This window comes from Lepidochelys kempii, chromosome 2 (genome assembly GCF_965140285.1).
Source record: "Lepidochelys kempii isolate rLepKem1 chromosome 2, rLepKem1.hap1, whole genome shotgun sequence".
Taxonomy (NCBI): Eukaryota; Metazoa; Chordata; order Testudines; family Cheloniidae; genus Lepidochelys; species Lepidochelys kempii.
Window position 1 is genome coordinate 257,656,173 of NC_136381.1, and position 17,894 is coordinate 257,674,066.

The 17,894-nt window shown below is 43.7% G+C and overlaps 1 protein-coding gene across 2 annotated transcripts in view; it reads left to right on the plus strand.

Annotated features, from left to right (window-relative positions):
* Window positions 1-115: 115 nt before the first annotated feature.
* TTC21A (tetratricopeptide repeat domain 21A) overlaps window positions 116-17,894 on the plus strand; it is a 60,338-nt gene continuing 42,559 nt past the window's right edge. For both annotated transcript variants that reach the window (XM_073334672.1, XM_073334673.1), the window contains exons 1-9: window positions 116-249; window positions 2,102-2,231; window positions 3,515-3,628; window positions 9,988-10,154; window positions 11,583-11,705; window positions 12,289-12,446; window positions 13,250-13,334; window positions 14,264-14,362; window positions 15,658-15,853. In XM_073334672.1, coding sequence (XP_073190773.1) covers window positions 223-249; window positions 2,102-2,231; window positions 3,515-3,628; window positions 9,988-10,154; window positions 11,583-11,705; window positions 12,289-12,446; window positions 13,250-13,334; window positions 14,264-14,362; window positions 15,658-15,853 — 1,099 coding nt within the window. In that variant the 5' untranslated portion in view covers window positions 116-222. The remainder of the gene's footprint in view (window positions 250-2,101; window positions 2,232-3,514; window positions 3,629-9,987; window positions 10,155-11,582; window positions 11,706-12,288; window positions 12,447-13,249; window positions 13,335-14,263; window positions 14,363-15,657; window positions 15,854-17,894) is intronic.

Below are 17,894 nucleotides of genomic sequence, written 5' to 3' on the forward strand. Positions count from 1 at the left end.
GGGTGGGGCTATGCTCTGGTAGTTGATAGGCTACGCGCTCGTCACGTGACAGGAGACGCGCTTAGTAACGGGGCGGGGCTCCTTGTAACTCAGGACGCGGCGGGTGTCCGTTGGAGCCGTTGAGGTTCAACTAGTCTCATGCGCCCCGCCGCCCCCCGCGGTTGCCCCAGCCAGGAGCCCGAGCGGCCCCGCCCCCGGCAGTGAGGCGCCCGAGCCGCCGCCATGACCGAGCGCGCCCCCCAGCCCATGGTACAGACCGCGCCGCGGGCGAGGCAGGGGGTACGGGGCGGGGGGCGCACTGGGCCGCGAGCGATGGGGACACGGGAGGGGGCCCGAAGGTGGGCCGGGAACCGGCAACCGGGGAGGCAGCGCTTGCTCTGGGGCACGAGCGAGGCGCGGCTGAGAACGGGAGACAGGCAGGGGCGCGGGTGGTGCTGAGCCCGGTGACGGGGCGGGTGTGGTACGTGGGGCATCGGGCGGGGGCTCGCCCCCGCCGGGCTCTTCCTCCCTCCCCCATCCTAGCTTCTTCCTCCCCCCGCCTCACCTGACCGGCCCGGCCCGGCCCGGCCCGGCCCGGCCCTGCCCTGGTGGTGTGTGCTCCGCACCCGTGTCACGCCGGCCTTGACTCCCCTCCCTGGCAAACTCCCCCTCACATTCACGTTCCTCACCCCCACCTCTAAACCGGCATAACCCTGCGTCCCGCCCCGCCCCACTCCTCCATCCTGCTTCCGCGGGGCTCTCCTTTTCTTTCTCTTCTCTCCCCCTGCCAGCCCGCAGCTGCAGGCTTTCCACCCCGCTGCCCCCAGGGCCGGAGAGAGTGGCGCTGTTCCTGCCGGCGAAATGCTGCTGTCTTCTCTTCCAAACCCCTTCCTAGTGTGCATTTCAGCCGGATTCTTCTCCGCTTAGCCCGGTGTATGTAGTCATAGAAACATAGAAGTGTAGCGCTGGAAGGGACATCAACAGGTCATCTAGTCCAATCCCCTGCAACCAAGGCAGGACTATGTAATAACAGACCATCCCTGGCAGGTGTCCAACCTGTTCTTGGAAAAGCTTCCAGTGATGGAGATTCCACAGCCTACTTAGGTAATTTGTTCCAGGGCTTAACTACCCAGACATTTTTTTTTGAAGATTTTCCTAATATCACACCTAAAGGTCCCTTGTTTCAATTCAAACCCATTGCTTCTTGTCCTATCCTCATAGGTTAGGGAGAACAATTTTGCACCCTTCTCTTTGTAACAACCTTTTACATAGTTGAAAACTGTTGTCAAAACCCCCCTTGGTCTTTTCTCCAGATTAAACAAACCCAGTTTTTTCCATCTCTCCTCATAGGTCATGTTTTCTAGACCTTCAATCATTTTTGTTGCTCTTCTCTGGACTTTCTCCAATTTGTCCACATCTTTCCTGAAATGTGATGCCCAGAACTGGACACACTACTAACGTTGTGGATTTATCAGTGTGGAGTAGAGTGGAAGAATTAATAAGTAATTCCATTTACACACTGAGAGCTGATTAGCTAGTCAACAGAGGAAACTGATGACTTCAGTAGAAATAAATTCAGTGGTTTTTGTCTGGCTTCCAATTGACAGGTGTCATGAAAACCCATTTACACTGTTAGGCTCCTTTTTTGTCAGTCTGATCGGAAACATCAGGGATTAAATGGGCCTGGAGACTCAAATATATCCTCATCCTGGAGAAGGTTTATAATCTGAGAGCCTGATCCAGCATCCACTAAAGTAGATGGAAGGACTCATGTTGACTTCAGCAGAGCTAGATCAGGCTTTAAGCCCACAAACTGGAAGAAAAAAACACAGAGCAATAAGTGTTTTTTGGGTTAGCATTTAGAGTTTCTTGTGTTAACGAATTATGTAAAGTATGACTTTTACAAATATTCTGTGCCCTTTGTAGCCATCTCTCTGCTGTCATACTGATATCTTAATATCTGGTTTTCAGTTTATGAAATAAGGATCATAATATGATCCTCAATCAGCAGCAACTCCCTTTCTTTAGTGAAAGAATTTCCTCATTTCACATATTTTTCAAATTAAAAAGAGTACACTTACTTAAATAAAAATTAATTTTCCTGCTCTCTTCCTCCCTCCAGGCTTATATTATATATTATGCTCAAGAAAAATATTTCAACCATGTAAGGCAATTTGCAAATTTAGAATTGGACAAATACATCAATGATCCAGTGTTTCAGTTTTTCAAGGCATATGGAACCTTACATTTAGGTAAATACAAAGAAGAGATGATTGTTATATTGGTAAGGAAAAGCAACAATTGAATTTACTTTACTTTCCACCTGTGTTTTTTATTCTCTTGTTTAAAACGGATTATTTTACTTCTGCCTTTTACTTTTACTTTTCAATAACAGATATGTTCAGGAAGAGATAGATGGCCCACTGGGTTTAGCTTAAACCACTTCCAAAGTGATAAAGTAAACTAGAAAAAGGTACTATTTATACCGGAATAAGAGTGTCCACACAGGGAGTTATAGAAGTATAACTCTAGTGGCGTAAATTCACACATTGCCTTATATTGCCTTCCTGTGCAGACAATCCCTAAATCTCAAATTCTGTTTCCAGCACAGTCCCAAGCTGGTGTCACTGGGCTGGGCATGTCAGTGGGGTAAGGAGAGAGAACATCTCCTCCCAAGGCAGTCAGTCTGCAGTTGCTACTTCAGCCTTATGGCTGAACAAGGCTCTGTGGTTTCATATATGCGTGGTTTGAATACCAGTTTGTCCATATGGCTCCTACTGTTTCATACGGTACATAATAAAGAGCAGATAGAAAAAAGAGATACTATCCCCAATCAGTATTAAACATATCCTCCCCAGCGCCCAACCATGGGGTCTCCCCGACCTAGATACCCACACCCCTTCTCCCCAAGAGCCCAGGTGCGAGCCCCTGCCATCTCTTGCCCAGACACCCATCCCCCTTCCTACCCAGAGAAACAGCTTCAGGCTGGGTCCCAGGCTTTCACAAAGTTTCCTGTGAGCTGCTCTCACCTTCCCTCTGGGCATGCTGGGAACTACAGCTGCCACAAACCATCTAGCTGCTTTTCCCTCCCCCCAGCAGTGTCTTCTATAGTATGTGTAAGCTAAGCTCTGCCAGGTCCAGTGGCCCATAATGGCAGCTAGCAGCACTGCAGCCCGTTTCTGTAGGGGAAAGGAAATTTGGTGCATACAATGTTAATTTCTGCAAATTCTGCATTGCACAGTGGCGCAGAATTCCCCCAGGAGTAAACAGCAAATCAGGCTAGTAATGAGACACCTGAACCTGGATCACAAAATATATCTCCATAGTACCATATTCCTCAGTGTTCCAATGTTCCCAAAGCTAGTATACATACTAAATATACAGATATAAACGGGGTAGCTCCAGTGCCAAGGACATGTAATTGAAATGTACTGCTCAGTTAGCCTGAGTCTTTGAGCTGGGTATACAGTGAATTCTTTGAGTGATCATTAAAATGTGAAAATTAGTGAATCTGCTATCTGCATTGTCTTTTCAGGTCAAATACAAGATGCTATCTTACAGCTCGAGAATGCCAGGAAATGCCACTCTGATGTTTCATTATGCTGCCTTTTAGCACTCATTTATGCACACAAAATATGTGAAAATGTTGGTGAGTTTTTCTTATCTGTTAAATGTCATTCATCACAAACTTACAAAAATCAGAAAGTTGACCAAATCAGTGGTCTTGTGCTGCATTCACATATTTAGGTCAAATGAGGACCAGAGGGGGAAAGTAGCCTGAGAGTATTTTTATGGAAATATATGCGCTCTAACTGATGTCTATTAAAAGGATTCTAACTGATTGTTAAATGGAATAGCACCAAAAAGAAATATTGCTGCATTAATTGCTAAACTTACTGACAAGGGCAACCTGTCCCCAGCCACTCATTATCTGCCTGACAGGCTGTTTTGAGAATTAATTAGTTAGTTTTTACAGCACTTTGAACTTGTAAAGCGTTATATATGTGCTAGGTATTGGAGAACTTGGGGATTTCACAACCGAACAAGGTGTGTCTTTTGAGATAACTATCTCATTATAAAATCCGCATGAAGACAAGGCAAACAGTAGTTTTACCATGATGTAGCTAGCCGAGATATACCCTAGATCAGGAGTGGGCAAAAGTTTTGGCCCGAGGACCATATCCAGGTATGGAAATTTTATGGGAAGGCCATGAATGCTCACGAAACAGGGGGTTGGGGTGCAGGAGGTGGTGAGGTCTCTGTCTGAGAGTGTGGGCTCTGGGGTGGGGCCAGAAATGAGTTCAGGGTGCGGGAAGGGGCTCTGGGCTGGGACAGGGGGTTGGGGTGTGTGTGTGTGTGTGAGGGCTCTGGCTGGGGATGGGGATGAGGGGTTGGAGGTGCAGGAGGGTGCTCCGGACTGGGACCGAGGGGTTCGGAGGGCAAGAAGGGGGATCAGGGCTGGGGTAGGGGGTTGGGGCCCAGGGAGGGGGTCAAGGGTGCAGGCTCCCGGCGGCACTTACCTCAAGCAGCTCCCAGAAGCAGTGTCATGTCCCGTCTCTGGCTCCTACGTGGAGGTGCAGGCAGGCCCGTTTGCAGGTGCCACCCCTGCAGCTCCGATTGGCCATGGTTCCCGGCCACTGGGAGTTGTAGGGGTGGCACTTGAGGCATGGGCAGCATGTAGAGCCCCCTGGCTGCCCCTACATGTAGGAGCCAGAGTGGGACATGTTGCTGCTTCCGGGAGCTGCATGGAGCCACAAAACGCGCGGAGCGGGGCAAGCCCCCAACCCTGCTCTCTGGCTGGAGCACCAGAGCGGGGCGAGCCCCAGATCCTGCTCCCTGGAGGGAGTTCAAGGGCCAGATTAAAACGTCTGAAGGGCTGGATTCAGCTCCCGGGCCATAGTTTGCCCACCCCTGCCCTAGACAAACCTCCTATGGTATGCCTTGACCAGTTACTTGCCTTGAATTAGCTATCTTATTGTGAACAACACATCTTATTTTACTATTGACAACACATCTTTCAGTCTTCTGAGTTCATGGTGATCTGGTTGTTTAAGCATTAGGCTGGAAATAATTAGACTCTCCAAGAAACACCTAGAAGTTCCCTACATTAAATCCTGCCTAGTTTGACTATACCTTTCACCCTTGCAAATTAGGTGAGTACTTGCAGTTTTTGAGGTGTGGATCTTTCGGATGAAATCTTAAAACCTATATTCTGTCTGCTCTTGTGGACATTACCAGTCCCACGGTACCTTTGCAAGAGTGGGTGGTTGCCTTGGTTTCATTTGCCAGAATAATCCCTCCCTTCTCTCCACACACACATCCCAGCTTCTGTGCAGCATATTGTGCACTCATTATCTGACTAGTAGCTGACCTCTGACCTTAGAAATAGGCTATATAATTGCCATATGAATGTAGTTAATAAAGCACATTGGGATCCTTGGGGATAAAAAGTGCTGTATCAATCTTATAGTAGAACCTCACTAATTCGCAGTTTATTAATATGCAAAACTAATAATTATCCTCCAAATCATAATTTTCATCTGACATCTCAGCAGAGATTTCATAGCAGAACGCAGTAAGGTGACCTCATATTACTATAGCTATTATTACTATAGCTATGTTACTTTATAAAGCACATTGCTGAATATTTTAATATTGATTATTTGCATTATTGCATGCCTGGGAGTCCCAGTCATGGACCAAGACCCCATTGTGCTAGGTGCTGTACAAACACAGAACAAAATACAGTCCCTACCCCTAAGAGTTTACTATCTAAATATAAGACAAGAAACAACAGATGGACAGACAGACAGGGGAGTTCAAAGAAACAATGAGACAATATTGGTCAGCATCATGGGCAGTGGTCTTAGCACACCAGCAACCTAACCACTGTCAAGTTTTTATAGGTCTCACAGGAAAGGAGAGGAGGGGTTTGAATGAGTTAGCTTTGTAGATGTTTATGGGGAGCTTCCCCCAAGTATGAGCAATAGCGTGGGAGAAAGCACAAAGGTATTTGTTTGAAAGTGTAGCAAATGGGTGATTGAGGCTGACTGAAGGCGGGAGTTGCCCTTTCGATACTGAATGAGAGATGATAGGTAGGGTGGGGAATAGGTCATGGAGGGCCTTGAAAATGAAGACTGATCATTTTATGTTGATATGATAGAGAAGAGGAGGCCAGTGATGGGATGCAAAGAGAGGGGAGACGTGGTCAAATCAACGGGATAAAGATCTTTGCATCAACCTTCTGAATGTATATCAGTGGGTAAGACTGCATTTGTCAAGGCCAGAGAAAAAGGTGCTGTAGTAATTGAGACGTGAGATGATGAGAGCCTGGATAAGAGTTGTAGCTGCGTGGATGGATAGGAAGGGCCATGCTATGCAGAAAGAATCATCAATATTTTGACATAGCTTGGACTTGAGGACCTAGAGAGAGGTCCAAATGGAAGATGACATCCAGGTTATGGGCTTGAGTGACAGGTAGAATCGTGGTATTGTCCCCAGTGATCAAGATAGAACGTAGTGAAGAGGGCTTCCAGGGGGAGATTAAGAGCTCTGTTTTAGCTATGTTGAGCTGATGGCTAGACATCCACAAGGAGATGTTAGAGAGACACGCTGAGATTTTTATTTGGATGGAAGCAGACAGGTCTGGAGTAGAGAGGTAGATCTTTGAATAGTCTGCATAGAGATGGTAGTTGAATGTGTGTTCGCAGATGAGATTACCCAAAGAAAAGATGTAGACAGAGAGAAGGATGGGACAAAGAACAGAATTTGTGGAATGCCCCCAGGAAAGCTGAAAGGTGGGGGATGTCCTCCAAAGAACAAGCTGTGAAGTAGGAGACAACCAGGAGAGGATGGAGTCATGAAAGCTGAGGGAGGACAAGATTTTATGAAGTACAGGATCAACGGCATCAAAGGCAGCTGACAGGTCAAGGAACATGAGGCTAGAGTACTGGTTCTAAGATTTGGCTAAGAGAAAGACATTAGCGATTTTTGGCAAGAGTGGTTTCAGTTGAGTGCAAGGGGTGGAAGCTCTATTGGAGACGCTCTTAGATGCAACTCTGGACAGCTGTTGTAAAGAGTGTGTTCAGTTAACTGAGAGGTGAAAAGGAGATGAGACAGTAATGGAGAGGCAAGTAGGGTCAAGAGTGACTCTTTTAAAATGAGATTGACTAAGCATGTTTGTCTTGTGTGGGGAAGAAGCCAGAGGACAGTGAGGGAGATTAAGGAGAAGAGTAGTGTAGGGCAGGGGTTCTTAATCTTTTTCTTTTGGAGGCTCCCCTCAACATGCTATAAAAAGGGTGAGCCCTCCAGGGCTCAGTGGGGGCGGGGAGGACTTGGGGCTCCAGGCCGGCAGGGGCAGTCCTTCATAGGTGTAGTTTGACTTTTATTTTGAGGGGGCAAGGGCCGGCGGGGCTTGGGCCAGCTCTACACAATGTGGTCCAGGGAGGGAGTGACCCCTTCACTCCCTGACTCACCTCAGCAGGCCACCCAGCGGGGACACAACGAAAAAATATAACTCAGAGGGTGGACTCAGTTCAAAAAGTTTGAAAACCATTCAGGGTGCAGGGAGAGGGTTAGCTCTGTGTCAGTAGGGGGTAGCTCAGGGTGCAGGGAGAGGGTAGATAGAAGCTCTGTGCTGGGAGGGCTCCCTATGCAGTGGCTGCTCTCCAAGGGCTCTGCAGCCCTGAAGCCGGGTCCCCCCGCCCAGGCAACTCTTACTGGCTGCATGAGTAGTCAAAGAGGGGTGGGAGCTGAGGAGCAGCCGCAATCCTGGGCACCAGCAGCAAACGTGGGAATGCCACAGCTGTCCACTCCATGGCACCACCAGCCAGAGGAGCAGCTGCTCCACACTGCCTAGCTCTGGCTTCTCACCTACAACCTGGCCAGAGGGGAACTGGGGGAGATGAGGAGGGAGAGGAGAAGCTGGAGCTGCCCCCGGGACTACCCCACTCTGGGTAAAACACTGCAGCTTGGGGGGGCAACACCCTGCCCATGGGCTCAGGGCTTCTGCCCGCGGAAGCGCTAGGGCTCAGGGCTTCAGCCATGCGCTGCTGCTGGCTTCATCCTGGGGGTGCACCCTGAGGGGGGTGATGAGGTGATCCCAGCTTCAGTTGGGGGGGGGGTGCCAGGGCTCCTGACTTTTGTCCTGCACCGTGGCCAGCTTCTGATGGGGTGGGGGGCGCTGGGGCTACCCTGCTACTCCCATCTTCAGCCTTGGGGGAGGGCACTGGTGCTCCCAGCTTCAGACCGGGGGGACACAGAGGGTCCCAGCTTCTGCCCTGCACCGCTGCTGGCTTCAGCTCTTCACTGCACCACTGCAGGCTTCGGAGAGGGCCGGGTGCCAGGGCTTGGGACACCGGGTTTCAGACGGCGGGCCTGTGGCCCCCCTGAAAGGTCTTGCAGACCCTTGGTTGAGATGTAGGGTATGAGAATGTGTGCAAGGGAGGTCAGGAGATGGGGCCACTGGGGTAAGTGGTGGGGTTATAGGAAGAGAGCAGATGAGAAACTTCTGAATCTGTGACCAGGGAGAAGGAGGAGAGAGTTGTAGGGGGCAATACGGGAAAGAAAGGCAAGCCAAGGGGAGAGGCATATTTTGTCAGTTTTCCCTTAAAAGAAATCAGCCCGTGCAGAGGGAGAAGTGGAATTAGGAAGAGGGAAAGGTTTGAGGAGTGAGTTAAAGGTTGTGAAATGGCAGCTGGGATTGCAGGTGTGAGATTCAGTGAAGTAGAGTTGATTAGCCTGGAAGATGGTAGAACTGAAAAAGGAGAGAACAAAGCTGTAATGGAGGAAGTGGGCCTGGTCACTGCATTTTTGCCAGAGACTCTCCACAGCAGGGAAGCAGGAGTGTAGGAAGTGGTTTTTGGGGGTGAGCCAGGGTTGGGGGCTGGCAAGGCGGACCTTTCAATGGGAGAGGGGGACAAAAGATGCAAGAGTGGAGGAGAGTGAGGAATGGAGTGAATCAGCAATGATATCAGTGGGGAAAAGATATTGTACTATGAAGAATTAAACTACACAAATTAAAATAAATGGGTAAATTTTATTTTATTATGCAGTAGCCTTGATGTTATTAAAATTGATTACTCTCTTATTTGCTTATTTGTAAAATTCTGTAATCCACAATAGGTAGCCCAGTCATTAGTACACATTAGCAAGGTTCTATTCTATTACTGTTAACATCAAACACAAAAATGAGTGGGAGCATTCCACAATGTTAGTACATCATTCAGAGCACTATTTGTTGTTAATTGTTAACATATTTATATAATTGTTAAAGAACAAGAACACAAAGTAGGTGGAACAACTAGAAGGAAAGGAGTAGGGAAAGAAAGAAAATATGGAGAGGGAAAGAGGACTGTTTATAGAAAGATAAGAGGAGAAAATAGAGCGGCATGAGAAAGCCAAGAGAAGGCAAATAGGCTTAGATTATAAAATGATTTCACTAATTGTTTGGACAGTTCCAGGAGTCATTAATCTGTTTTATTGTATTTGGTATCTCCCAAGCAGTGTGCAAGATTATTTCATAATACCAGGGAGAGAAAGGCAGGGAGCTAATATTAAATCTAATTGGAGTTATTTGCAGAAAGATATTGCAAGATATTGAGCACCTTCTATTCATGTTAAAGTGAATGGGATGGGAGTGTACTGTGCTCAGTACCTCCAGGATTGGGCCCAAATCTCACACATGTTGAGGGGAGAATAGAGCCTACAGTAATAGAGAATGGTGTGCTACTTTTTTCAATTTGTCTGTATGCAAAAAAATAACTCCAGTTAAAATATACCAGTTCTAAAAGGAAAACAGCCTGCTATTTTTTGCCCTGATTCTGCAAACCCTTACTTGCATGATTAGCTTTGAGTTCAATGGAACTACCCATGTGAAAAGTTATCCACGTGTATAAGTGTTTGCAGGATTGGGGCCTTTGGTTCATTTGGCTACCAAATACCATATTTTGGCATTATATAAGTTCTATATATGTTTTAAACATTTTTGGTTGGGATATTTGCTTTCAGATCGTGATGCTGTTTTGGAGCTGGAAAACAAATTAAAGGAAACCCGGAAGACCGCAGGAATTAATGCATTATATTATGCAGGAATGTTTCTGTGGCTGATGGGTAAAAATGATAAAGCAAATGAATACATTGACAGAATGCTGAAAATGTCTAATGGATCTAGAGAGGTAATGTATATAAAGGTTTTTCACCCATAAGACAAATGTCTGGCTGAAGTTCTTAATATTTAAAATTAAATGTAATCACAGTTTTAATTAGATGGTAAAAAATAAACCAGCAAAACATAGTCTACTATCCCTAAACTTAGATTTACCTAGATGTAAATATCTTGTCTCATACACAAGCTGAGGTGAGAGCTGTTTGATGCTGTTTTTAGAACAGTTTGAAGTGGATGTCTCCACCTCAATCCAAAGCAATATTTTTTTGCAAAGGAAAATAACTACATGCTGAGTTTCCACCATGAAAAATGGCACTGGCTTTACTCACTGTGTACAAATACATTTGTGTACACTTTGAACAAAAACATTACTACTGTGTGCAAATATATTGTTTGTTGTAAAAACTGATGAAACAATTTTCACAGTACACAGATGATCAAAACACTAGTGTGTGTGTGTGATGCTACTGACTTGAAATGAATGAAGCAAATTGTTTCATCGCAGTGCTGTGGAGTAGGACAACTATCACACAAGTATGCCATGATGGGCCATCTTCTATTGTAAATGTGAGGTCGCTCCACTGACATCAGTGGAGTTAATCGATGTAACTGGGCACAGATTCTGTCCATAATTACACAGCCTTCATGCAGATTACCTTGGACTGTGTGCAATTTCTGGGAAGGCCCAACAGCCTGTGCTATAGAGAGGCAAACCCTATACTTTGATGAAATTTTTTTTGGAGGAATTCAGCCAGGGAAGACTCAAGATTTTTCCTTCTCTTGAATTCCCTCCCATGGATTTCATCACAGAAGAAAGCAGACTGGCCACAGAAGCAATATTGAACATGCAAAAAATTGGACAAGCTGGTCACATCTGTCGCATGTTAACACATGCCACAGGGTGTGGATATTTATATATTGAAGTTTTGATGGATACACAACAACAGGTGGATGACAAATCCAGCCAAATTTCTCAATAAATATAATAGTTGAGGTTTTTTTCTGAAAATTCTCATCCATCTGTTGATGTGTTGCATACGGAGAATTTGATAGTTTTGACTCCTAATTAAATGGTAAGACAACAATTGCGGGGGGGCGGGGAGTGTGTTCTGGTTTTATCCATATATATTGCCAGTGGAGAATGACCCTTCTAACCAAGATTGTGTGCAATGGCTAATTCAAATATTTGCCAGAATACTGACTTTGAGAATGTTTGAGTCTTTCTGCTTTCTGATGTTATACCTCTTGTGGCTTAAAATAATTTTCAAAGGTGGTTAGAGATTGTGAGAGGTATCTTTTTATTATTTTTATGCATTTAAATATTTAAACAAAAATAAATGTACTTGAGACAAGAAATTAGGACTTTTCACTGCATATTATGATTTGCCTATTGTGTAACTTAAAATATATGGATTTTTTTTTTTTTTTACCTTCACAGGGTCTTGTGCTTAAAGGATGGGTGTACTGTACATCTGACAAACAGCATGCTGTTAAGAAATCTATCAAATACCTTGACGAAGGGATACAAGACACCACCGATATATTTGGGATGATGGGAAAGGTATGATTGTTAATTCTTGGGGGCGGGGTTTAACTCTATTTTATATTTTCCTTCTTACTTCACTCATTGTCATTGGACTTCATTTTTGACAGAGAGGACACAAGACAACTTCCTTTTCCTGTGCCCACACATAGCATTGTTGACCCCTAGGTTGCTTTCCAGAAATATACAACCTGTTTTCAAAGTGATTTAGGCACCTAAAATGCAGATCGGTGCCTTGTGAGATTTTCAAAAGTGCCTAAGCAGGTTCAGTGCCTAACTCCCATTAACTTCCAGCTCCTCCCTTGCTAGTCCTGGCCATGAAAGTGGGTAGAGAATGGAAGATGCTGGTATGCAGTTCTCTAAAATGGTTACTGGTGAGTCTTGTAATGACTGTGTGGGGAGGGCTTGGAGGCCCTGAATTTAATCCCCCTTCTTGTTGGCTCCAGTGATAAGTGATCTGGATCTTTTGCTGGTTCAAGTAATGAAGCAGATGGTAATTAGCTACCAATTTAATGATATTCCTTTAGCATATTATTACAATCTGCCACTTTTCTGAATCAATGAGATTGTTTGTTTGTTTTTCTTTTTTTTTCCTCCATAGGCAAGATATTTCATGATGCAACAGAATTATTCAGGTGCTCTGGAAGTAGTTAACCAAATAATAGTCAATTTTTCTGGTTTCATACCAGCATATATCCTCAAGATGAGGCTATTTTTAGCTCAGCAAGACTGGGAGCAAACTTTAGAAACTGCACTAAGGTAGGGGATAATAAAAACCAAACAAACCCAGTACAGACTAAGATATGTGATTTCCTTTCTAAATTCTATTACATGCCTCTATAAAGTTGTAACACATATATTTGTAAAGTAAGAGTATATTTCTTCTTCAAATTCATTTACTCAAAATACATTTAACAACTTAAAATATTTTAAGCAATTTTCTTCCATGAGGTCCCAGACTAATTTTTCCTGATATTAAGCACAGTTTCATGGTAACTGAAGTGTGTGTCCCTGGGACAGCATTTGTTATTTATATCAGAGTGTAAATTCTCAGATTATGTATAATAGCAAAAAAGCCTATCCAGCAGTGTCTCAGAGCTCAGGTCAACTGTCTTAGGCTTGTAGGGCTTGTGATATGGGACTGAAAATAGCCATGTAGACATTCACGCTCAGGCTGCAGCCATGGGCTCTGAGACCCCCCCCCCCCTCAACAGATCTGAGAGCCTGGGCTCCAGCCTGAGCCCGAATGTCTATTCAGCTATTTTTAGCCCCATGGTGTGAGCCCAAGTCAATTTTTGATCTGAGCTCTGAAACTCACTGTCATGGGGTTTTCTTTGCTGTGTAGATGTACCCTTCGGTACTCTAGGGCCACAGTTTTTCCTATTTTCTATTTACCACAATTAGAAATGTATCATTTATGAAGCTTTAACTCAATGATTAGATTATCTTTCAACATCAGAGAACAAGCTGAATCTATTAAAAATAACTGTATGTACTGTATTCTGTTTTGTTTTGTAAAACTTGCAACTTACATATAATACATATAATAATTATTGTTTAAGAATCCTGAGTAAAGATGGGACCAATATAGATGGACTTCAAGCTAGTATTGTAAATGAGCTTTCAAGAACTGGAAACTTGAATGCTGTGAGTATATTCTATATTTACAAGTATTTGAAGTATAAAGTTGAGGCCTTGATTTTTTTGTGATCCTTAAAGACCTCATGGTATTTTTTCAAGAGAAGTGGTATGAAGAGGTTCTAATCCTAGAAGACACCCCAATACTCCATGAATCCCAAAGCATCCTCTGTCACTGTAGGAGCATATCCTTATATTTCCAATATCAGTATTATACTTTCATTCACACTTGATGCTGGAATGAAGTCTTCAAAGCTGACCTGTGTCAATCCCATCTTTAGACTCCTTCCAGGTTTCTGAAGTACAAGGGATGGATTAGATGGCCTTCTAGAGGTGCTTTTTAGCTCAAGTAGTTCTGTGATTTTTAAGAGCAATAAGATGAAATGTAGTTGGTGGGAAGGCATGTGAGCCAGTTTATTGTTAGTATCCTAAACTGTTATAAATGTACTCTGTAAATCACAATGCTAATTTACTTGGCCAAGTGATTTCTGCAGTTAGAATAAAATTCATCCAGCAGCACAATGGTGATGGAAGACTGCAACAGAACATTCGTAATTCCGCTGTAGAACAGAAGTACAGGGAGAGTTCACAACATTGTCCTGTGACATAGCTGATGTAGGCTTTTGTGGAGTAGGGGTTGGAGAAGGCTGATGAAGAGACAGAGGAGAGGTCAGTGGGTTCATGATTATGAAGCCCATGGGCTTGAGTAGCAGCCACTGAGTCCTGTATCTTGCCTGCTGACTTGATGATGGATTCTATACTCCATCCCAACACAGTCCCCTACACAAAATCAGTCTACGCAGACTTCATTTGGTGGTCATGAATTTTACCCTGTGTAACATTCAGAGGACTCTTGTGTAAAGAATGGTAGTATTATCTGAATTATTGTCTCTAATTTTGAAATAAATTCATTAGTTCATTAAATTTTTTTTCTGCAGGCATCATTTCAACTTAGAGATTTTATTCATTCTTTGGAGACTAAGGAACCTCAAAATGCAGACTTACATCTTCGAAAAATCCTTGTGGTCAGTAGATTGGTAAGCATATTTGTTTAAAAACTGATAGTAATTATGCATCTGTGGAAGCAACTACATAGTTGCAGTTGTAACTAGTTTTCCATTATAGGTCTATTCTGGACCTCTCTGAGTCAGTCTCCAAAAAAGAAAAAGAAAAAATCCTTTCCAGCTTAAATGTCCTTTGTGACATCTGATGAAAGTACTTTTTTTTTTTTCCTGTAAAGTTTTGGTGCAATTGCTCAAAACATCTGAGAGAGATGAGAGTTTTGAAAATGTAGGTTTTCACTTTGGCAAAAGTCTTAGCTTTTTTTAAAAAAATCACCTCCAAATGTCTCTGTCTATTAAATTAGTTTGTTTTATTCATCTGCACTCGGTAAGAGCTACTTTCTTTGAGTGCTTTGGGGAACATTACATGGTTAATATTAGAATTACTTGATATGGGCATTATCATGCCACTCTAACTCTCATTGGTTAGAACCTTACTCCACAAATAGTCCTTTTTGCCTCAGTGGTGCATACTCACAGACAAAGGTAGTACTCAACAGCTCAACAGGAGTAATTGTGACAGTATCTGGCCTATGGATTTTAGAACCTGTCCATTATTATGTTTGTTAAACATTTACATTGCTGTAGTGTCTGGAAACCTCAATCAGGTTGTAGTCACATTGTGCTGGGCACTGTCTAAACATAGAGAAAATGACAGTCCTTTCCCCCAGAGAACTTACAAACTTAAAGGTCTGACTTTTCTGCAGAGTTCATAAAATCTACAATGCTAAGAAGTTTGCAGGGATAACTTTGAAGAAATGCTGCAAGCAGAAGACCGAGATTCATTAGTTAGCACAGTGTTATCTGGCATAGCTATTATCTAGAATATGTCAGTCACATATTCAGACAATTTCACAGGAAATAATTGCACATAACAGAGGAACCAGCGTTTTTCCTTGACATCTTCTACCCAGACCTAGAACTCAATGATTCTGGCTTTGTTATAGGTGAAGTGGGTTCACCCTTAATATTGGAGACAAGCTCTATGAATAATACATAATATGTTTGGCCACCCATTGGATATTCCTCAGAAATGAAGTCCCAACCACATTGACTTCAGTAGAGCCGTGATTTCACTCCAAATATTCCATTTGCCGCTTGGTATTCCAAGCCAGTGGGCCTATTTTATTGTTAACTATTTTGTAGATTTGTTATATTTAAGTACTTATTTTCCCTCTATTTTATCTTGACTGAATTGGAATTTCTTGTGAAACTGTTTCTTTATATTCTGTACATTGTTCAGTAGTCCATGTGAATTTTGTTACTTTCAGTGTGGGAAAAATCAGCAAATCTTGAAGCTAATATATGGATTTATTGAACGCTCGTATACAAAATTAAAGTCTTCAGATGCATGTTTTGCTAATGAGCTGGGATATCAACTGATTCTTCAGGGGAAGTGGAAAGATGCTTCTGTGTGGTATAGAAGAGCCATGGAGCTGGATGAAAGCAGTGTAGATGCTCTAACAGGTAGGGTTGGTTTGGTATTTTTAAGAGGACTCTGATAATTTTAAGCTCTTTGGGACAGAGAATTTGCCTTCCTTTATGTTTGGAAAGTGTTAGCACATTGTGGATTCTATTGGAAACAATAATAATATTTCAAGACACCAGCTACTTCAGTTTTTTTTTATTAACAAATATAATATCTGAATGCAACTGGGTTTGATCAATGTTCTTGGTTTTCCTTTTTTGCATTAACATTTGTATTTTTACATACACTCATATATATGGAGTATGTGGGCCAGATCTTTGGGCTGGGCTAAGTCCCTTTTGCACTGCTTCAGTGGTGCAAAAGGGGTTTATAACTGCCCCAAAAAGGGCAGGTGGGGGATTCTTCTACCAAAGGGGAAAATTTGATATTACAAGCCCATAAGGTCTTTTGTATGTTTGCATAGATACTAATGTCATCCACACCAGAAAAATCTGAAAACAAGTCATCCCTATCTACTAACTGCAATAAAGTTTTCAAATGTGCAGGAGTTCTATGAACTTACAGGCTATGAAGGCCTTTACTCATCACTTCAATCACAGCTTGTGTTCACATCCACTGAATCTCCTCATAAAGTCTCTGTTTATTATGCTTCTCACAGTGTTTCTCCATCTCCTCCTGGTAGCTGTACAGTATCTGCAGCTTCTGCATTTCTAAGTGCAACCTTTTCAGTTCCAACTCTGTTGGTGCCATTGTCGCTCATGCATTCCTGCATCTGGGCACTACCTTCCATACTCCTGAACAGCTTTACCTTAACCTGAGAGTTTTTCTGGTTTTGTCCTTGTGGCATCTTCCTCAAGGCACCCAGACGTGTTACCCCAGTGCCTCAGCAAGTAAGAGCTATGCGGCTGCTAAGCTGTGTATCGGCCTCCTGACTCACCAGCTTGTCTGCCTTGCAAGCAAACTCTTCAAGACTATGCCAGGCTAAAATCTTGCCTTGGACTTTCCTGTCCCCAAGTTCCCCAGCAATGTTTCCATGCAGTATCCAGTCCCTCTCAAAAGGGGGACTGAAACTATAAAATCCGGGGCAAACACCCCAAAACATTCCTCTCTCTCCCTCCCCTTTGCATTCACTGTACATGAAGAGACAAAAGAAGCAGCCTTTGGACTTTGGGGGAGGGTTGCTGACCTAAAGAGTTTGGTCGTAAGACTGCTGTTAAAACATGTGGTGAGAAAACTTTGCTTTGAATCTAATATAGTTGGTTAAGTTAGGCACCAGTAAGTGTTTTATCTTTATTTTTCATGTAACCATTTCTAAACTTTCTACCTCATTACATGTACTCACTTAAAATCTATATCTTTGTAGTTAATAAACTTGTAGATATAATACAGTGTGTTCAAGTTGAAGTGTCTGGGTAACTCCTTTTGAGGTAACAAGTTGTGTGCATATTATTCCTTTAAAGGAATAATGGATGTGACATATTTGTACTGTCCAGGAGAGGGCTGGGCCGTACAGAATGTACATTTCTGGGGAAAGATCTGGGTCTGGGAGTGTGTTGGGTCACTCTGCAGCATAACCAAGGCTGGTAAGAGCCAAGGGGTGGCTGGCTGGCTGCAGCGTGCGCGCGCGCACACACACACACACACACACACACACACACACACACACACACACAGAGCTGGGAGTGACTTACATGCTGGAGGCTGTTTGTGAGCAGTCCAGGTTGGAGGCTACAGCAGCAAGGCATTGTGAAGGGCACCCCAGGTTACCGGGCAGGGGTGGTACAGATACTCATTAGTCTGGATTGTACCCTGGTATGTCACACATGCCCAGTGCAGATGGAATCTTTGGGAATTTAGCTGCAAAGTTCTAGTAAGTCACTACTGCACAGGTGTGAACTACAATTTTTCAAAGGCTTATAATTTAACCAAAATTGGGCAGATTTTAACAGGAACAGCAAAAGACGCATCCCAGACACAAAGACCTGCCCCTTGCCAATTTCAAGTCCCTGTTCCAAAGCACAAGCAAGAGCTTCTCAAAGAAAAGGTTGCTATGTTTTTTTAACATTGAGAAAACAGCAT